Source organism: Centropristis striata, chromosome 1 (assembly GCF_030273125.1).
Source record: "Centropristis striata isolate RG_2023a ecotype Rhode Island chromosome 1, C.striata_1.0, whole genome shotgun sequence".
Lineage (NCBI taxonomy): Eukaryota > Metazoa > Chordata > Actinopteri > Perciformes > Serranidae > Centropristis > Centropristis striata.
In genome coordinates this window covers 12,535,945-12,557,977 of record NC_081517.1, presented here as the reverse complement: position 1 = coordinate 12,557,977, position 22,033 = coordinate 12,535,945, and the positions used below count along the sequence as shown (strand labels likewise).

The 22,033-nt window shown below is 36.3% G+C and overlaps 2 protein-coding genes and 1 long non-coding RNA gene across 8 annotated transcripts in view; 2 read left to right on the top strand and 1 right to left on the bottom strand.

Moving 5' to 3' along the window:
• LOC131970006 (uncharacterized) overlaps window positions 1-22,033 on the top strand; it is a 51,385-nt gene that overhangs the window by 8,746 nt on the left and 20,606 nt on the right. The window lies entirely within an intron of this gene.
• snrpb2 (small nuclear ribonucleoprotein polypeptide B2) lies at window positions 436-8,727 on the bottom strand. 2 transcript variants are annotated; one of them, XM_059331224.1, is made up of 7 exons: window positions 8,684-8,727; window positions 6,917-6,988; window positions 5,475-5,647; window positions 3,737-3,871; window positions 2,342-2,377; window positions 896-984; window positions 436-821 (listed from the first exon to the last, which is right to left on the bottom strand). In XM_059331224.1, exons 2-7 carry the CDS (start codon window positions 6,978-6,980, stop codon window positions 662-664), a joined length of 657 nt encoding a protein of 218 aa, XP_059187207.1. In that variant the 5' UTR covers window positions 6,981-6,988; window positions 8,684-8,727; the 3' UTR covers window positions 436-661. The 2 variants fall into 2 exon arrangements, with proteins under 2 accessions (XP_059187207.1, XP_059187216.1); XM_059331233.1 differs by lacking the exon at window positions 8,684-8,727 and adding an exon at window positions 8,611-8,661.
• kif16ba (kinesin family member 16Ba) overlaps window positions 9,878-22,033 on the top strand; it is a 32,762-nt gene continuing 20,606 nt past the window's right edge. For 2 of the 5 annotated variants that reach the window (XM_059331188.1, XM_059331181.1), the window contains exons 1-12: window positions 9,879-10,426; window positions 12,945-13,014; window positions 13,102-13,215; window positions 14,776-14,892; window positions 16,405-16,502; window positions 17,602-17,711; window positions 17,836-17,978; window positions 18,681-18,849; window positions 20,208-20,339; window positions 20,429-20,604; window positions 21,466-21,531; window positions 21,648-21,707. In XM_059331188.1, the coding sequence (XP_059187171.1) occupies window positions 10,380-10,426; window positions 12,945-13,014; window positions 13,102-13,215; window positions 14,776-14,892; window positions 16,405-16,502; window positions 17,602-17,711; window positions 17,836-17,978; window positions 18,681-18,849; window positions 20,208-20,339; window positions 20,429-20,604; window positions 21,466-21,531; window positions 21,648-21,707 (1,302 nt within the window). In that variant the 5' untranslated portion in view covers window positions 9,879-10,379. Of the gene's footprint in view, window positions 10,427-12,944; window positions 13,015-13,101; window positions 13,216-14,775; window positions 14,893-16,404; window positions 16,503-17,601; window positions 17,712-17,835; window positions 17,979-18,680; window positions 18,850-20,207; window positions 20,340-20,428; window positions 20,605-21,465; window positions 21,532-21,647; window positions 21,708-22,033 lie in introns of all 5 variants that reach the window. The other 3 variants (XM_059331173.1, XM_059331195.1, XM_059331203.1) reach the window with 3 other exon arrangements.

The window sequence follows — 22,033 nt, the reverse complement described above, 5'->3', positions numbered from 1 at the left end:
AAATACATTAGAATATGATGAAAAGTCTATTTCCAGCAGTTCAAGTCAAACAGACCCAACAAAGTATTGAGTCATATAGATGGACATACTTTTCAGAGGCCAACACTTCCAGATTAAACATACTTTTTAAAATTGGTCTTTTGTAATATTACATTTTATTTTAGGTCTTCATTAAATGTAAGCCATAATCATTATAATTAGAAGAAATTAAATAAATCATGAAATGTTTCATTCTGTGTGTAATGGATCTATATAATGTGTTATTTCCAATTTTTGAATTGAATTACTGACATAAATAAACTTATCTATCTTAAGATGCACCTGTATTTTCAGTATTGAGCCCTATAGCACTGACTTAAATTAAAGAGAAGCGGCACATGTTCCCAGTGTTTGTTCCTGAAGATCCAGGAGAAAAACTCACACTGACAGCAACAATTTATCTAAAATCCTTTTTATTTTACAAAATAAGACATTGGCCAGAGATCATTTGCTTGACCACAAAACGACGACACAGAATTTACCAAACAAGAAGTTAAAAAAACAAAAAACAAAAAACGCTCTGTAGGATTTACACAAATCAAAAGGATCAACGGAAATCCAGGGATGTTTCCCCTCTGCTCCGCCTCAGAGTCTCTTTGTGTCAGGCTGTCAGACCTGCCGTCTACTTCTTGGCGTACGTGATCTTCATGGCGCAGGTCGCCGTGATTCTGAAGCCCTGCAGGGCGTCTTTGGCCACGCCCGCCTGTGTGTCGCTTTCAAACTCCACGAAGGAGATGTCGTGTTTCCCCGGGACGAGCCGCACCTCTTTGAAACCAGGAAACCTGCACAGGACACAAGAACCCTGTCAACACACACTTTCTGTAGAGAAATAAAACAGTGCTGGTGGTGAACTCACTGGTTGAACAACATGGAGAGCATCATCTCGTTGGTCTCTTCAGGGAGGTTGTTAAGGAACAGGATGTAGTTTGGCGGGTTGTCCGGCACCTGAGGACACAGAACAGACCCTGATCAATAATCAGTTGAAGGCAAGTTCAGCCTGGTCTGTGTCAGTCTGGATCAGCTGATGTCTGCAGATTTATGTTTGATATTTCTGACCAAGGCCCAAGGGGAGCATATTTGTAAAAAAAAGAAAGAAAACTTCCTAGGCACCACCAAAAGTAATCCACGCCACGTCACCTAAGGAAACTTACCACGTCGCCTAAGGAAACTTACCACGTCGCCTAAGGAAACTTACCACGTCGCCTAAGGAAACTTACCACGTCGCCTAAGGAAACTTAACACGTCGCATAAGGAAACTTACCACGTCGCCTAAGGAAACTTACCACGTCGCCTAAGGAAACTTACCACGTCGCCTAAGGAAACTTACCACGTCGCCTAAGGAAACTTAACACGTCGCATAAGGAAACTTACCACGTCGCCTAAGGAAACTTACCACGTCGCCTAAGGAAACTTACCACGTCGCCTAAGGAAACTTACCACGTCACCTATCGAAACTTACCACGTCGCCTAAGGAAACTTACCATGTCACCTATAGAAACTTACCACATCGCCTAAAGGAAACTTTGCCACGTCGCATAAAGTAATCCACACCACATCGCCTAAAGGAAACTTTGCGATGTCCCTGGAAACAAACGTCGTCTTAAAGAAATGTCCAAAAGTATTGTATCATGAGGTTACTCTGAGCTGTAAGGAACTTTTTTTATGTATTTGAGTGGTTCTATTGGCACCATCCACAACTTTAGCAAAGCAAAAGGCAAAAATAACTGTTGTCGTGTCTTAGAAACTGAACTAAAGGAAAACAAAGCTAATAGACTAAAAAACAAATCAGAGCCAGTTGGTGGAAACAGTCTTTCCGTGTGGTTTGTCAGACTCTGTAGGTTCACAGTAAAGCTTTTATGTCCTTGTGGAGTAAACTGGCTTTGCAGAGAGTCAATTATAGTAAACATGAAATATAACAATGAACAAAAATGACGATCAGTCCAACATATACATCCACACACAAGAGTTGCTGATTGATGCCAATCACTTGTGTGTTCTTCTCTGCTGCTGAATAGAGAGAGACCACCTGCTGTGTTTGTTTGAATCTTCCCATGCAGCAGATCGCTCTCTGTGCACGCCAAGTCAATGTCAAATGTCAATGCATAACAACGCTAGGATAGATAAAGCCTCTGGATGTCTTCCCTATATAAAAAATGGCATTTGCTTTGATGTCAAGATTATGTGATAGGAGAAGAATTAATGTTGCAAAAAGCTGCTTTACATTTGCTGCTTTTATATCAACTCAAAAAAAGCTCCACATGAGCCAGATGTATTCCACAAACAGAAACGAGCTGATATTTACCTGTACTGCAGCCGAGTGAACCGGTGCTGCTGATCCCTGCAAACACAAACAACAACAGTTCAAACGTTTTTACAGTACAACATAAATGTGACCGAAAAAACACACTGAATGTTACAGCATGTGTGCACTGGGTGCTTTCATACTAGATTGGATCAAATCTTAACAAAAACAGGTTGTTTGAAGAAAAAAAAAAAGGATTCTGAAATCAGATTAGATAAGATAAACCAGTTTTTGGTTGGGATCTGGATCAAACCTTCAGCATGTGTTGTTTAAAAATTTTGATTTGGCTACTTCAGTATCAAATTATTGTGATCCCAGCAGAAGAAACAACTTGTTTTACATTTTGTAATTGTTCCGCTGCAAAAAACACATTTATTCATAATTTTAAAAGGTTTTTACTGCATGGGAATGTACAACGTGCCTCTGAAACTGATCCGAGTATGATTTCACATCATAAATAACGTTTTATTTGTCCTAAACTTGTATTTATCATTTTGAGACGTATCTAATTTCATACTTTCAGACAAGAGAAAAGTATTTACATTTTTTTTTTACTTGACTAAAAGCAGAAATACCACGGTGTACAAATACTTTGTTACTAGTCAAAGTCCTGCATTTACTTATTTTTTTAGAGTTAAAGTAAAACATAGAAAATGTACATAAAGTACCAGAAGTACAACTCATATTAAGAATAACATTATAATATTGTAGTATCATTATTAATGCATTCATCACTTTAAAGCTGCAGCTGGTAAAGATGGAGCTCATCTTAAACACTTTGTATACTTCTGGTAGATGCTTTAATGTAGAAAAAGTTTACAGTCAGCAGTGACTTATACTAACATTAAAAAAGAGAATGTAACCTTTCAGTGTTTTTCAGAGTCTCAGTCATTAAAGTTGCAATGTCATATCATATGATGCCATTTGAACATTAAAATGAACATTTCTGAGCCATTTCAGTGCATTTTGGGAGCTCTGATACAGTAAATAACCACACAGTTCATTCAGCTAAAGGACATTAGGACTATATGGGTTTTTAACGACTGGAAAATTGGTCAACTGCTTTCCAGGACGTGTGGTCACCCTGGTAATACATCAAAGTCTACTTTTTAGATTATATGTTAAAACTGACAGAAATCAGCTTTTTTTCATCTGTTTCGCTGTAATGAAACTGTGAAAGTTTAATTAAGAACTGACAGGAAGAGAAACTGATGTCTGCCTGAAGGGGACGGAAATGGATTTTACTTTGAAAAATTATCCACAGTATTGATCCGAGAACTTTACTAATGAATTAAGACGCACAAAACTACTGTTGTGATCATGTAAAATATGTGCTCTTGTATTTTAAACATAAAACCACAAAGAGACAGAATTAGATGACTGACTGAAACTCACCGCTGCTGGTTTCTTTATGAGGCTGGTGGCCGGCTCCTGAGCTTTCTTCTTCTTGTCCTTCTTCTTCTCCTTGTCGCCATACGTGCCTTTCACCTTGGCAATGACCTCCGAATCGGTCTTTGCGTACTGTATCCTCTGGAAAACAACGAAACACGGGTCAGCTGAAGCCGGCCGCACACACAGAGGAGAAACACCCACTGACATCTGAAGACCAACTTAAAAAAAGTTGGCACACTACGTTAAGTGTAAATAAAAACAGAGTGCAATGATTGAGACACAAAATGACCCAAGAAAATAAAATACAAAAGTGAAAAGTCCCAAAAAAATACAAAAAAGTGAAATGACCAAAAAAAGGTAAAATTACTAAGACAAAATTACAAAAAAAAAGACGTAAAATGACTAAAATTATGAAAATGACTAGCCTGGCTAACACCTGACTAATCTCAAATGAGATTAGTCTGGAAACCAGCCGTTCATTTCTCCGTAGAGGAGGTGTGGTTTACGATCCTCCGGAGCCGTTTATTGGGCGCTAAGAATGTCTATCAAAAGCGTCTGTAGGTAGCTCTTAGCCAATCGTATCAGTTATACCAGATGACGTAGTAGAGCAACAGAAATGGATGTTTGTTGTGTGTGTGTCTGAGAGAGTGTTGCTTGCTGCTTTACTTCTCCAGTTCTCGCTTTCTGCAAGATTATTTATTTTCACGCTTTATTCCCCCTCATGTCATTCAGCCACACACATCCACTGATTTTATGGGCAATAAACAAGCTGCTGTGGGTCTCTCTGCGGTTCCGCTGTCCCCTGGCTTGTAGCGAGATCACCGGTGTTATGGTAGCGGGGCTATTAGCCCCACTACCGTAATGCCGGTGATCTCGCTACAAACCGGGGGACAGCGGAGCCACCAAGAGACCTTTCGCCTTTCAACTTTCGCTCTAAACTATTTAAAACACCATCTACAGCTAAAGAGAGTTTCGCGTCTGCTGCAGCCATGTTGGATCCGTAAGAAAACTACAAGCTTCCGTCTGCCGAGTCGTCTTGCCCCCTCCCCGTTCTGTGATTGGATCCCTAAAACAGGGCTAAGAAAGCTCCCTGGTTTCCAGACTGCCTGGAGGTTCGAAATGAAATTTGAGCGCGCAAGGCAGTCTGGGTATACCCAGGCTAGAAAATGACACAAAATGAAATAAAATCAGTAAAAGGTGAAATTACCAAAAAAGTAAAATTACAAAAAAATAAAAAATTATGTAGAAATTACCAAAAATGTATGTGAAATTACCTGAATAAGAAGTGAAATTACTAAAAAAAAGAATACAAATAATTATGTGAAAATAACAAAAAAAAGTGAAATGACCAAAAAATAAATAAATAAAAAAAGACACATATTGACCAAAAAAAGGGGAAGAGATAATGGCGTTGGCGTCCAATGTGAAAACAAAAAACTACATGATTCAAACATAACTTAACTTCCTGCATCACATTTTTACTGAACTATGTCTGATGCAGGATTCTAGCTGCTCAACCGTCCTGCACCTTCGTTGACGGATTTATGAGATTTGCAAATCATTGTAATCTGTTTTTATTTACATCTAACACAGCGTGTTGCCAACTTTTTAATTATTGGGGTTGTACATTTTCTGCAGCTGCAAGAAGCAACATGCAACAACAGAGCTGTGGTGTAAAATTAGAAAATGTGCATCCAAAGAGTGTGCATGTAAAAGAAGAGGGCGAGGACAGAGCTCCTACCATGGGCTTGTTGTAGAAGGGGAAGCCCTGAAGTTGCCTCAGAGCGTTGGTGGCGGCGGCGAGCTCCTTGAAGACGACGAAGGCCTGTCCCCTCATCTTCATGGTCTTCATGGCCACGATTTCGATGACCTGACCGAACTGAGAGAAGAGCGCGTAGAGGGAGCGCTTCAACTCTGCAGGAAACAGACGAGAAGCAGACAGAGTTCAACACAACGCTGATAAACACACAAGTAGACTTTTAGACAGGCAGTAAGGCTCTCGTACCTTATTTACATATGTAAATGTTTCTCTTCCATTTAATGTTTCTTGACTTTTGCGATACTTTGTTTTGCACCAAAAACTCCAAAGAAAATTCCTTGTATGTGGAAAATTTTCTTGGAAGCAAACCTGGTTTTGAGTCTAAATTAAGACTTCAAGCCAGGTCATGTTTATGTAGACCAGGGGGCAGCAAACTTTTCTCATTACTCAGTGTGCCATATTAACATTAACGTTAACATTAAGTATAATAATGGCACTACATCAACATTTAACAGATCTGTTGTTTTATTTAGCCTATTTATTCCTTCAAAACCAAACATTGACAATCATTGCACTGATACAGGTGCATCTTAATAAATTAGAATATCATAGAAAAGTTTATTTATGTCAGTAATTAAATTCAAAAAGTGGAAATAACACATTATATAGATCCATTACACATAGAAAGAAACATTTCATTTTATAATTTATTTAAGTTGTTCTAATTGTAATGATTATGGCTTACATTTAATGAAGACCTGAAATTCAGTGTCTCAAAAAAATCTGAATATCACAAAAGACCATTTTTAAAAAGTATGTTTAATATGTAAATGTTGTTCTCTGAAAAGTATGTCCATCAATATGCTCACAATACTTGGTTGGCTATTTGACTTGAACCACTGGAAATTGACTTTTCCATCATATTCTAATGTATGGAGATACACCTGTGCACAGTCAGGTTACTTTTTTCAAATTAATTTTTAATGTGCAATATTCTCTCCATGAAATGGTCCATCTTCAACTGATAACTCTGTCTACATTGTATATAATGTACCTACATTTTATCTTGCTTTTGTTTAAAATAATACTTTTTATATTTCTACTTGTTTGAATTGTAAATTGTCTATACTTTTGTTATTTATTCCTTACTTGTTTATTTGTTCATATATATATATATATATAGTTTATACTGATTGTTTAATATTTATTGTTATTGTGCTATCCACTTTGCTGCTGTTATTCTGGAAATTTCCCCGCTGTGATAAAGGAGGAACAAAAAAGTGAGACGATCGGCAGTGTGCTTTCTGTCCTCGTAGTCAGGCTACGAACTCTGTACTTTTTTAGGGTACCGACCATTATAAAGTACTGAAAAGGTGTTGTTACAGGTTCAAATGGTCGTAGACAGTGAATAACTGCACACTTACCTTCTTTTTTGACTTTGTCGTTTACATTGTTGATATAAATGGTGTGATTTGGTCGGATATCCATGGTTGTGCCTGAGCAAACACAGAGAGCATGTTAGCATCTTCAACATAAACACTAAAGAGATACGAAATAAATGTCCAGAAGATCTCACTAAGCCCAATTTTATCAACAAATTGGAGACCACAGACATTTATTGGGACTGTCTAAAACTAAAATGGTAGTGGAAGGAGATCCATACGGAGATTCTGGCCATTTTAACCATCAGCTTACCACAAGACCCACTGGATTTTATTTTAGGAGCCGTCCCAGATGGGGCGACAGATAAAAGTTTCAAGAAATTAAATTGTTACATATTTTATTATTGGTGGCCAAAAATTATTGCTCAATCTTGCCTCCCACACTGTCCCAATGGCAAGAGATGTTAACAGAGGTGTGCATGATGGAAAAAATAACTGCAAAGCTCCATCGGAAGTTACATACATTCTTGAATTTATGGGTCCGATTTTCATGTATTTTAAATTAAAAGAGCAATAAGGTGTCTTGTTGGGTAAATTATAAATCATTTCACATATTTTTCCCCTTCTGTGTGTTACTATAATCTACAGTTTGTTTGTTTGCTGAAATTTGATTTATTGTGTATTTTCTGACAACGTAATATCAAGTTAATGTCAAGCTTGAATAAAGATTGTTAAAAAAAAAAAACCAATGTACAATTTTATCGCACATACAGTTAATAAGTTAAAATTATTAGACCACCATTGTTTTCTTCAATTTCTTGTTCATTCTAATGCCTGATACAACTGAAGGTACATTTGTTTGGACAAATATAACCATAACAACAAAAATAGCTGATAAGAGTTTAATTTAAGAGCTGATACCTAGCCATTAATGTCCTTGAAGTGAGTGAAAGTAGCAATACCACTGTGTTCAAATGGACTGTTACAAGTAAAAGTCCTACATTTAATCCTTTTTTGAGGTAAAGTACAAAGATTTTTGCATAAACAACGTACTTTACCCCTCCTGTTATGTTCGTTTCTCAGGAACAGCATAATGTTTAATTATCCAAAAGGGTCAGAAAATAAATAATCTAAATAAACATTGTTTATATTTCATTAATAACTCCATTACTAACCATCTCAATCAATATTTAGTGCGATGATGTTCTTTACCGCTCACAGATCAGGTTCAAAGAGGATAATTCACTCGTTTTTCACAAAAAAATGCATGGTAAAACTTTTTTTTAATGTACATTGGAAATACCTACATATAAAATAGAAATGGGTTTACATTATATTGATTTAAAAAAAATCTATTTTACATTTAAATTTTTTTCTTTAAATGAGAAAATACTTTTAACTATTATTTTTTAGGTTTTTCAACTTTGAAATGGGTCAATTTGACCCGCAACATAACAGGAGGGTTAAAGTACCAAAAGTAAAACTTATTTTGCATGATTTTCTATTTCAGAATAACAGATTATATCATAAATACTAATGTTTTCATCACTTTAATGTCGCAGCTGGTAAAAGTAATCATTTGTTATCTACAGAACAACCTTAGCATACGTTAGCTCAACGTCGGCTACATCCATTCATAACTAGCTCGTTAGCTAACTGGCTAACAGCTCTTTGTGTTTTCAGGTGCTTTTACTCAGCGGCCTTTGATATCAAAACAATCCATAGTTGTGTATCACCTGTGACAGCGATCCGCCACCACTACAGACAGGTAAAGGTAAAGATAAAGGTGTTTAGAGGTGATAAACTCACCTCCTCTCCAGAGTCCACACCGCTCACTTTAACAGGAAACGCCGACTGCTGCCGCCGTCAACCGGCTGCCGCCTTAACCAGCGTCTGCCTGTAGCGCCGCTGCAGGCCAGGAGGAGAACTGCAACTCGTGTTTAAGTAGACAAGGGGGCAGCAAGCTTTTGTCATTAATCAGTGTGAAATAATTGAATGAAAATAATCTACCTATCCATCTATCTATCTATCTATCTATCTATCTATCTATCTATCTATCTATCTATCTATCTATCTATCTATCTATCTATCTATCTATCTATCTATCTATCTATCTATCTATCTATTTGTCTGTCTGTCTGTCTGTCTGTCTGTCTGACTGTCTGTCTATCTAAAGTACAATTTTGTGGTACTTGTACTTTACTTGAGTATTTCCATTTATGTAACTTTCTACTTCTACTCCACTACATTTTGAGGTGAATATTGTACTTTTTCCTCCAATACATTTAGCTTTAGTTACTTTACAGTGTGAGATTTAACATACAAACAATAAATTCAAAGTGATTAGACATTTTTAATTAAACCTCATAACAGTATATTAAGTAGTTAAAATGAGCCCTGTCTTTACAATATTAAAATTGTGCATCAATACAAATAATCGAATAATATATGTAGAATATATAAAACAATCTGAGTGGGTCCATTTTGCATAACCAGTACTTTTACTTTTGATACTTTCAGTACATTTTGATGCTTTTGTACTTTTACTTCAGTAAGTTTTGAATGCAGGACTTTACTGCTAGTGGAGTCATTTCACAGTGTTGTATTAGTACTTTTACTGAAGTAAAGTCTAAATATTTATTTTAACCCTGCTCCTCTCAGGGACCAATCACCTCTTCTTTTGTTTTGCTGATTTTAAGTCTATTTTGGTCAGTTTACATATTGTTTGGGTATTTTTGTCTTTTTAGTCATTGTACATTTTTTGGGCATTTCCCTTTTTGTATTTTAGTAATAAAAAAAACCAAAACTTTTTTTGGTCATTTCACTTTTTGTTGTTGTATTTTTCACATATTTTTTGTCTTTGTTTTGGTCATTTTGTGTGTGGTGTTAGTCATTCTGTGTCTTTTTTTGGTCAGTTTACATATTTTTGAGTAATTTTGTCTTTTTTTTTGGTTATTTCACTTTCTTTGTTGTATTTTTCACATAATTCTTTGTCTTTTTTTAGGTAATTTTGTTTGTGGTGTTAGTAATTTTACTTAAGTAAAGCATCTGAATAATAAAAATAAATATTAATAAAGTAGGGACAGAAAAAGTAAAGACATGTGATCGGCAGCGTACTTTTTGTCCTCTCCTGCCTTCCGTACGGCTGTAATGTTTTCATCAGCTGATGCTTCGTTGCTTTTTGTCATATGAAAGCTAACAGGCTAACAGGCTCCCTGACCACCATGGCTGTGAGCCGGTTCACACCGGGACGGCGCCGCAGTGTCACCAGAGCCCGATAACCCCAGTCCACGGTGGCGACCCCCCTGTCCGCCTCTCTGTCTGTCCCGCTGCTACATCCCGTGCTCGGTCGGTCGGTTATCTCCGCGACTTTTGCCCTCTTTATCCCGCCGTGGCTCCTGCTAGCTGGTTAGCCTGTTGGCTAATTAGCTCGTTATAAAGCGGCGAGCGGATCGAGGCTAACTAACCAACTTGACTAACTAACCGGACCGGACCGATATGTGCTATGGCGTCGGTTCGGGTGGCTGTCCGGGTCCGACCCATGAACAGGCGGTGAGTTAAAGACAATAGCACGGCTGTTAAATGTCTTTTTTATAGTACAGTGTCGTTGTTTAGTGATGCTAACTGAGCTAACACAGATGAAGCCGCAGGTTGTCTGATGTTTTAACACCATGAATGGACTCATCTTTCACAACGTTTTTAAGTTTATTATAATAGTGAAATATGGTTATTATCATAGTGAAATATGGTTATTATCATAATGAAATTATGTTATGTAAAGTGGGTGTTAGTGAGTGTCAGTTCAGTCAGCTGTGAGTGAAAGGTGGTTATATATTTATTTATTTATTTATCTGCAGTAACAGCAGGTGTTTTTATTCAGTGATTTAAACTGAAGCTGACAGCATCTAGTCTCCTGTTTATCCAGATACTCTACTGCAGTAAAAGTACTAATACAACGTCACCGTGAAATTACTCCAATACAAGTAATGGTCCTGCATTCAAAACTTGCTGAAGTAAAAGTACAAAATGATCAGCATCATATTAAATAAAGTATCCAAAGTAAAAGTACTGGACATACAGAATGGACCAACCCGCTATGTTATCACGCTGTTAAGTGTAAATAAAAACAGAGTGCAATGATTGAGAACAAAATGACCAAAAAATTAAATAAATAATACAAAGAAGTGAAATGACCAAAAGAATGACAAAAAATGACCAAAACAAAGACAAAAAATTATGTGAAAAATACCAAAAAAAAACCCGCTGAAATGACAAAAACATTTTTACAATAACTAAAAATCACCAAAAAATATATGTAAACTGACCCCAAAAAGACACAAAATGATCCTCAAAAGATGTAAAATGACAAAAACAATGTATCATTAGCAAAAATACACAAAATGATAAAAAAGAGATGATTTAAACAGAAGCTGATGGCATCTAAGCACCTGTTTGTCCCTGAGAGGAGAAGGGTTACTCTACTTCAGTAAAAGTACTAATACAACACTGTGAAATTACTCCACCAAAAGTAAAAGTCCTGCAATCAAAACTTACTGAAGTAAAAGTACAAAAGTATCAAGATCAAAATGTACTTAAAGTATCAAAAGTAAAAGTACTCGTTATGCAGAATGGACCCACTCACATTATTTTATTTATTGTAAATATATTATTGGATTCATATTATTATTGATGCATTTATCTAAGCAATTTTCTACTGTAAGTATACAACATTTTTCAAGTGCTCACAAATATAATTTATATATTATATTTCCTGTAAAGGTTTAATAAAGGATCTATCTTTCTAATATAGGGGGGGAAAGTATAATTTATAAAGTTAAAAACAGTTCTTCTGACAAATCATGAAAATAGAGAAAACTCAAGTTGAATTTCTCTGATAAATATATATTTTTTAAAATAGGAATATAATGGAATTTATTTATAAACACTTTTTTTAAGTGTAAGTTTTTTAAGTAATGTAAATCCCCCTACACACACAAAATAAAAAGACCTAAAATTACCAAAAAAAGACACAAAATTACCAAAACAAAGACTAAAATGACACAAAATTACCAAAGAAAACACAAAATGACCCCCCAAAATTACGAAAAAGACACGAACAATTACAAAAAAAAGAGATTTTAAGGAACAACACCATTAGTTAATTATAAAATATTCCGACTGTTAACTGATATTTGTAAATCATTTTTGAACTAAGCTCCAGTGACCTTCTAACTCACTGGTGTGTCATAGTTAACCTCCTTTATATGACGGACTCATAATGAGCGCACAGTGTTACATAACGTGTTGTTCAGTTACTGGCTGAGATAACAGACACCTTTAGACTTAAGCTCAAAGACTTTTAAACTGAAAGCAGAGAAACCGAGAGCTCCTGTTTCTGCTTTGACTGAAACATAAAGGAGCAGAGCGGGGCGGAGACGGAGAGCAAACATGTCGCCCTGCTGACACTGAACTCCTGTTCTGTCATGTGGGTTTTATTGATGTTTGTCTGGAAACATAAAGACAATCAAAATCAAACAGACTGTGAGGAGAATATCTGAAGGTGTAGTTTGGAGATACAGCGACAGACATCATAGTCTGGATAAGAAAAGATATTTCTTTATCAGTCCAAAAACGGGTAAATTTCCATTGTTACAGCAGCAAAACATAGAAAGAAGCATCAATAAGATAATAAATAGAAGCAAGCATTAATAAAAATACATATAAAGGTATTTACAGTTAAAACAAGAAATATAAACAAGTATTAACTCTTTATGAAACAATATATATAATATAGAGCAGGGAGACACTGTGAAGGTGGGAGAGGACCGGACCAAAACACTGAACTGAATTCTAATTGATTAAGTTTTATTTTGCATTATATATAAATCATGCACCTCTATGTAAACAGCAGATTCATGGCTGGGAATAGGGAGAACACAGAGAATTATAACACCGTTATACACAAAATAACCAAAAAAAGACACAAAATTACCCACAAAAAAAGAAGAAAAATGATTAACATGACACAAAATTGCCAAAGACGACTAAATATATTATTGATGTTTTACAGGGAGAAGGATTTGTCTGCAAAATGCATCATCAAGATGGAAGGAACCAAAACCTCCATCACCAACCTGAGGGTACTTTTATTTCCCAGAAGAAGCAAACATCCAGGCTGAATCTGATACAAAAACATGACATGTCTTTATATCTTGTCTTCTCAAAAGATCCCTGATGGCATCGCAGGTGAATCGACGAGGGATCGAACCAAAACTTTCACCTACGACTTCTCGTACGACTCGGCGGACTGTAAGAGCTCCGCCTTCGTCTCCCAGGAGAAGGTGAGCCGCTGGACAGCTGGTAGTTTCCTCGGCAGGTTGAGAGAGTCGAGGTTTCAACCACAAAGATCCAGACTTGAATCTCACCTGATTCTGAAACGACTCAAAGACAAGTTTGACTTTCAAACCTGAGATATTGCATGTGAACACATCATGGTCTTGGTGGAGGTCTGCGAGTGCCGTTCCAATTTCATCTGATAATACTTACATTTTGATAAATCTGAAACATGGAGAATGGTGCTGTGGAAGGATTATGGTATTCTCTTGTTTGTGCTCATTAAAATCAACAAAAAACCCCACAAAATTTCCCAAAAGAAACACGAGAAATTACTAAAATGACAAAAAAAGTAGCAAAGAAAACATAAAATTACCAAAAAAAGACATAATGACCAAAAACAGTTGAACATATTCTCAGTAACAGCCTCTCCTGTCCTCTCCTCTCTGCTCTGTGTAAACAGCCTCTCCTCTCCTCTCCTCTCCTCTCCTCTCCTGTCCTCTCCTCTCTGATCTGTGTAAACAGATTTTCAGTGAATATTGATTCATTTTTTCAGCAGGTTGAGAGAGTAGATAAGGTTTTAGCCACGATGATCCAGTCACCTGATTCTGATGTTGGCACTACAATATATATAAACTCCTCAATTTTTTTTTAATTTCGGTCAATTATTTCTCCCCTTTAATAATACTAATTGGTGTTGTATTCTTTAAAGTTGGATAGCCTGATTAGTCTCCTTTACAACGAGGTACAACTTCTAAGGATCGAGCTTCTGTGGAATGAGCATATATGAGCATATATATATATATATATATATATATAGTATCTGCCACTCAAAAATGAAAAAAACATTTAAAAACTAAAACAGCATGGTGACTTTACATTTCGTCACACTGAAACATGATCTTTATAAATTATATTCCTGAAAAACTGACAGTCTGCTATTATTGATAACTAATAACAAATCTTGTTACTAGATAAAAACATGTAATTACTGTAATAAAGCTGAAAGTAAAAAGAGTTTCTGAAGAATAATCTGACGAAATTTCCAGTCTATTCCAATCTCCTCTTGTTGTTATTGGATGATTATGAGAAACAAAGGTTTGTCTGTGAGGTCAGAGGGTGAAGGATTTATCACACTCCTGTTCTGGAGTAGCTGACAGACTGTGTGTGTTTACTCCAATGACTCTAATGGCTCGAGCTTGTCTTGATGTATCACGTTACAGCTCTGCAACATCGATACTGAGTCATGTGAGTGTTAAAATTTGTTGCAATCAGGGGCAATAAGGTGGCTCACACTGGTAGAGCGCTTACCATGAAGGCCGTGTGCTTGCTGCGGTGGACCCGGGTTCGAGTCCGGCCTGAGGTCCCTTTGCTGCATGTCTTCCCCTCTGTCTCCCCCTTTCTATCTGTCACTTTCTAATAAAGCAGTAAAATGCCAAAAAAATAATCTTTAAAAAAAAAAAAAAAAAAAAAAAAAAAAAGTGTTGCACCAGCCGACACGTCGACGCAGGTCTTAAAGAGCTCTGAGCAGAAATAAAAACTATATTTTTTGCTTGTTTTATTTGCAGGTTTTTAAAGATCTGGGCTTGGACGTGCTGAAGGCGGCGTTTGAGGGCTACAACGCCTGCGTGTTTGCCTACGGGCAGACCGGCTCCGGGAAGTCCTACACCATGATGGGAAATCCAGTGAGACACATTTAACATTCACATCCAGAGTCTCTTATCCAGACACACGTTTACCAGTGAGAAGAGTCTGTAGATCTGTCTGCTCATCACCAACTGACTTACACTGACCTCACTGATTAATCCATCCAGCTTCAAGTCTCAGGTCCAAAAGATATTAAGACATTATACTTAAGAAAAGCAGCAAATCATCACATTTGATGAGGTGGAAGCAGATTGTGTCTTAAGTTTTATTTTGTAATATACAGTCATGGAAACATTTTTCAGGCCATCCTTTTTTTCTTGTTCATTTTAATGAAATTAAAAGTACATTTGTTTGGAGGAATAAAATTAAAACAACAAAAATAGCTGATGAGAGTCTAATTTTCGAGCTGATATCTAGACATTTTCCATGGTTTTCTTGATAATGATTTTGTTATTATCAAGAGAACCTTGAAAAATGGCTAAATATCAGCTCTTAAATTAAACTCATATCAGCTGTTTTTGTTGTTTTTATTTTATTTGTCCAAAAAAAAATTACATTTAGTTGTACCAGGCATTAAAAGGACAAGAAATTGAAGAAAACCATGTTCTAATTATTTTTTCCATGACTGTATATAAAACATGCACCTCTATGTAAACAGCAAATTCATGGCTGGAAATCAGGAGAACACAGAGAATTATAAGACAGTTCTAATGACATAAAGTTGACTGTGAAAAAAAATTGAATCTACTGTATGTATACAACATTTTCCAAGTCCTCACAAATATAATTAATATATATTATATTTACTGTAAAGGTTTAATAAAAGGATCTACTTATCTTATATATGGGGATAAAGTATATTTTATGAAGTTAAAAATAGTTATTGTGACAAATCATTAAGAAAACAACAACTTGAATTTCTCTGATAAATATATATTTTTTAAATTGTAATAAAATGGAATTGGAAACACCTTTTCCAAGTGTCACGAATGTCACGAATGAAAAGACCTAACATCACCAAAAACACAAAAAAATATGAGAAATTACACAAAAGTACAAAAAGATGAAAAATGACAAAAGACAAAAAAATTCCAAATAAAGAGAAAAATGACTTAAATGACACAACATTACCAAAAAATATGCAAAATGACAAAAAGATGAAAAAACAACATTTTTTAAAAAAGGCACAGAAGTACAGAAAAAACATAACTTCCAAAAACATAAAAATTCTATTTAAACGTTTTCAAGGTTGATTTATGCAGCTTTTTCTTATTACCATGAGCTCAATAAACGGGAGGAATTTAATTTAATTCAATATAAATGAAGGTAGGCTTTGTACGTTTAAGACTAAAGAAACTTTCTATATTCAGCTTTAAATTAAAAAAAACATCATCGTTACGTCTAAAGTTATTATGGAAACAAACCGAGCTGAAGCTTTTGTGAAAAACATGGCTTAAAAGATTTTAGAGATGTCACAGTTAACTTGGCTGATGTTTAAAAATAGCGAGATCTCACTGAAGTCTGACTGATTTTGTGTGTTGTTGTTTCAGGGCGACGCTGGTCTGATCCCGAGGTTCTGTGAAGGTTTGTTCAGTCGGATCTCCGATGCGACTCGATGGGACGAAGCTTCATTTCGTACAGAAGTCAGGTGAGACTTCAGATTCAAAGCTGTGCTCTCTCCCGAGAGTCCTGCTGGTTTTAAAAAAAGGTCTATAAAGTCCACGAGCCTCTCTGCTATAAAAGGCCACCCAAGACCAGTTCGTGTGGAATTGAAGACAGGTGTTGTAGTATATGGAAGTTAAATTTGTATCAGAATACAGCGCTTATGATTCAATATTTTGTGGTAAGTAAGCAAAGGAATATGTTTTGATTTTTTATTTATTATACTTTTAGCAAAGCTGTCAGTATAAAGAACACACAACCATATGCATAAAATCTGAGTAAAATAAGTTTTTTAATGCATTCAAAACAGTTGATTACCAAAAAATACACAAAATGACAAAAATACCAAAAATAGACACAAAATTAAAAAAAATACACAAAATGACCATAAATTACTAAAAAAGAAAAAAAAAATACTTAAATACTTAAATGACAAAAAATTACCAAGAAATACACAAAAGAACAAAAAATTACGAAAAATTACCAAAAAAAGACGAAAAATTGCGTCAGGATATCAAGTGGAGAAGTTGTTGAAATAACGCTGCAAAGTTAGATAAAGTTTTATTTATTTATTTATTTTTACATTTTTACATTAAATGTTAAGTTGTACTGGAAGGAAAACAGTTTATCTGCCTTCAGAAATATAGAATTTACAAAAAAAGTCTAAACTACCAGAAAAAAAGTAAATATCACAAGAAAATAGGATAAATTACCAGAAAAGAAGTGGAAATTACCAAAAAAAAAAAAGTATAAATTGTGTGTCAGGTTATCACATGGGGAAGTTGCAGGGAAGCTTGTTGTTTGGGAAAGTTTGATAAAATGCTGCAATTGTTGTCGTCCATGCATGTTTGATATCAGTTCAGTTCAGTTTGACTGAATACTTTGTTGGTCAGTCTGTGGGTTTGACTCTCATTGTGGAGAAATAAAAAGACTGAAGTGAGATGAATACACTGAGAATTTTCTCTTATTGGACAAAACAATTCTTGATGAATTTAATTTTGTGGACACAAAATGCAGTTTAACAGTTAAATCACAGCATATAGTATCTGCTGATTCGCACCTCTACTGGTTTATTCCTCCTTCAGCTACCTGGAGATCTACAATGAGAGAGTGAGAGACCTGCTGAGGAGGAAATCCACTCAGACCTACAACCTGCGAGTCAGGGAGCACCCGAAGGACGGGCCGTACGTGGAAGGTGACGCTGCAGAGTCCAGAACTTTCTCTTGGCTGGTTTTAGATCACTAACTCTAACTGTAGACCAGTATTAGGCTCATAAACATGTTCTCTAACCCCACCCTGTCCCTCCCTCCCGGTCTCAGATCTGTCCAAACACCTGGTGCAGAACTACAGCGACGTGGAGGAGCTGATGGAGGCGGGAAACATCAACCGCACCACCGCCAGCACTGGCATGAACGACGTCAGCAGCCGCTCGCACGCCATCTTTACCATCAACTTCACGCAGGTCAGAAACCTTTCACTGACTCACGAAGGAAACAATGTCTCCATAGAGAATCGGTTTACACAGAGCAGAGAGGAGAGGACAGGACATGAAAGGCTGTTTACACAGAGCAGAGAGGAGAGGACAGGAGAGGCTGTTTACACAAAGCAGAGAGGAGAGGACAGGAGAGGCTGTTTACACAGAGCAGAGAGGAGAGGACAGGAGAGGCTATTTACACAGAGCAGAGAGGAGAGGACAGGAGAGGCTTTTTACACAGAGCAGAGAGGAGAGGACAGGAGAGGCTTTTTACACAGAGCAGAGAGGAGAGGACAGGAGAGCCTGGAAACATGACAATACTTCAATATGTACAATATGTGGAGAAAACTGTTTTTGGTCATTTTACTTTCTTTTCTGGTCATTTTGTGTCTTTTTTTGTTTTTTCTTGATCTTTTTTTGTTAGTTTATGTCTTTTTGGGGGTAATTTTGTGTCTTTTTGATGTTTTTACATTTTTGTTTTTGGTTATTTTGTGACTTTTTTTGGTCATTTTGTGTCTTTATTTTTTAACATCTTTTTAAAAAAAAATCTACCTGATACTTTATTTAAACAAATTTTATCTTAAGAAATGAGCATAAATCATGAATTTGCTGGATTTTTTTGACTGAAGCTAATAATCAATATTATTTAATTGCTCCACACCTTTAACACTCGCACTCTGTCTCCGTCAGGCGAAGTTCGACGCAGAGATGCCCAGTGAGACAGTCAGTAAGATCCACCTAGTGGATTTGGCTGGCAGCGAGCGAGCCGATGCCACGGGGGCGACCGGCGTCCGGCTGAAGGAAGGAGGAAACATCAACAAGTCGCTGGTCACCCTCGGAAACGTCATCTCTGCTCTGGGTCAGAAACACAAGATGTTAATGGGATAGTTCTGGATGTTGGACGATAAGTTGTATGAAACACTTGATACAGATCGTAGAACAGAAAGGTCCTGCAAGGTTTGACTCCACAAGACTACCCGATAAATACAATATTAGTAATATTAATCTAGTACTATATTGTCATTGTATTTTCTGGCTTTTTTAAGAAACAAAATAGTGCCAATCAGAATCTCTTTGCAAAATATCACTGCAAGTGCAAAGATAATTGGGATTAAAACTCTCACATTCAATGCAATTTATGCATGAAACAAACCAAGTAAAGAGCTATAAAAGTTATAAAAAATAAATAAATGTTGCACAGTCAACCAGTGTATTTCACAGAGGTCCGTTATACATTTCAAGTGTTTCAGGTGTTTATTTTTTCAGCATTTAGTGCAGTAACAGCAGTGAAGTTGGTTTCTTGGATAAATGTTTGACCTTTTAGTGAACAAAGAGTTTTGTGGAGTAAAACCTTGTAGTTTGTAGAGGTGGGGGAAAAAATCGATACAGCATTATTGTGATTTTGCGTGGCAATATTATATCGATTCATGGCTGGTGAGTACCGATCTTAGGAATATACTGGAGATACCGGTATCATATGAAACTAGAATATTTAAGGAATCTATAGGCAGGATTTTATGTCGAGAAGTTGTCGAAATTTCGCTGCAAAGTTAGGCTAAAGAATTTTAAAGTATTTTTTACATTACATCAAAGTTTTACTGTAAGAAAAACAGTAAATCTGCCTTCAGAAAAAAAGTAGAATTAACAGAAATAAGTCAGAATTACCAGAAAAAAAGGAATTGAGCATTTTAGTCTCAAAGTAGAGATGGGCTAGTCTGGCTATGTAAACATCAATTTCTGTCGCTCTACATACGTCATCTGGTATAACTGATACGATTAGCTAAGAGCTAAGTACAGACGCTTTTGATAGACATTCTTAGCGCCCAATAAACGGCTCTGAAGGATCGTAAACCACGCCTCCTCTACGGAAAAATTAATTGCTGGTGTCCAGACTATCATCATTTGTGATTAGTCTGCCGTTAGCCAGGGTACAAAATTACCAGAAAAAAAGTCAACATCATAAGAAAAAAGTATACTTTTTTTATACTGCTTTTTTGTCAGCAGATTCAAAAAACATATGTCATGGTTCAGGCTTTATAGGGTTACATTTCCGCAGTGTGTTCATGGTCCCGCGAAAAACTACGGGATTGCGAAATCCATGACACTCCTGACAAGTATTTCAGAAAACTCGATGTCCAAAATCCAAAACCATCCCTTTAAGTTTTTATATTTGAATCTCTGCTGCTGACTGAAGCGTGTTTCCTGTTGCTGTTGCAGCCGACATGACGCAGGACGGTGTGAACACCAACCTGAAGAAGAAGTCGGTGTTTGTCCCCTACAGAGACTCGGTGCTGACGTGGCTGCTGAAGGACAGTCTGGGCGGAAACTCCAAGACCATCATGATCGCCAGTGAGACGCAAAAATTAAGTTATATTCAGACTTTTGTACATTTTATTCCACAGAACAGGAGTATTTGATGCACTCGTTTCTCCTCACAGCCGTTTCTCCGGCTGATGTGAACTACGGAGAGACGCTCAGCACGCTGCGATACGCCAACAGAGCCAAGAACATCATCAACAAACCCACCATCAACGAGGACTGCAACGTCCGGCTGATCAGAGAACTGAGGGCCGAGATCGCCCGACTCAAAGCTCTGCTGGTTCAGGGCAACCAGGTAAAAACAAACACCACAGGAGGTCTCACTCTGCTGCTGTCAAAGAAACATGTCATTTAAAATAATGCGTTTGCACTAACGAGATCCTGAGGCTGTTTACACAGAGCAGAGAGGAGAGGACAGGACAGGGGAGGCTGTTTACACAGAGCAGAGAGGAGAGGACAGGACAGGGGAGGCTGTTTACACAGAGCAGAGAGGAGAGGACAGGAGAGGCTGGAAACATGACAATACTTCAATATGTACAATATGTGGAGAAAACTGTTCTTGGTCATATTACATTTTTCCCTTTCATTTTGTGTCTCTTTGTTTTTAAAAAAAATATTTTTAGAATTTTGTTTGTTATTTTTGGTCATTTTATGTCTTATGGGGTAATTTTGTGTCCTTTTGGATATTTTTACATCTTTTTGTTTGTTTTTTTTGTGACTTTTTGGTAATTTTGTGTTGTAGTTTATATTTTTACATCTTTTTTTATATATATATATTTTTTTGTGTTTTTTTGGTCCTTTTGTGTCTGTTTGGATATTTTGAGAACTTTTTTTGTTCATTATACATCTTTTTTGGGGGGTAATTTTGTGTCTTGATATTTTAACATCTTTTTAAAAAAATATATTTTGTGTCTTTAAAACATATTTTTACATCTATTTTTTTTGATCATTTTGAGACTTTTTTTTGGTCATTTTGTCTTTTATTTATTTATTTCGTGACACTTGTGGGCACTTGGAAAAGTGTTAATAGATAAATTCCATTTTACTCCCATTTTTAAAAAGTAATTTATCAGAGGAATTCAAGTTTTTTTGTTTGTTTTTTCTTTCCTTATGATTTCTGCCAGTATAACTGTGTTGTTTTGTGTCCTTGTGTCAGATCGCTCTCCTGGACTCGCCCACTGCTCTCAGTATGGAGGAGAAACTGCACCAGAATGAAGCCAGAGTGAGTCTTACTTCTTAACTTGGTTTCAACCTTCTGACTGCTGCACCAACTAAACAGCTGTTACTCTGTCTGTGAACTGGAAATATGCAGTTTAACTGGATTCTTTGTGTTTGCAGGTTCTGGAGCTGACTAAAGAGTGGACCAACAAATGGAACGAGACGCAGAACATCCTTAAGGTCAGAGCTTTTTTTCATCATCCATGTTTTTTATTCTCACTGTGTGGACTGCCTGAATTTATATAGCTTACTTTTATGTCTTTATTATGCTCAAACAATAGGTTTCTCATTATTATCTCTGTCTGAAGTTTTACAATCATCAACGCTCCACAAGTCCATAAAAGTAAACTCGCCACATGTTCATGAAACATTATTTTAGTAAAATGTTCTCATTATTTTGAGATATTTGGTCATTAATTATTCTAAGAAAGTTTCTAGTTATGTTGATGGCAACATTTACCAAAAATAGATTTGGAAACAAAACACTTGAATAATAATTTAAAAAA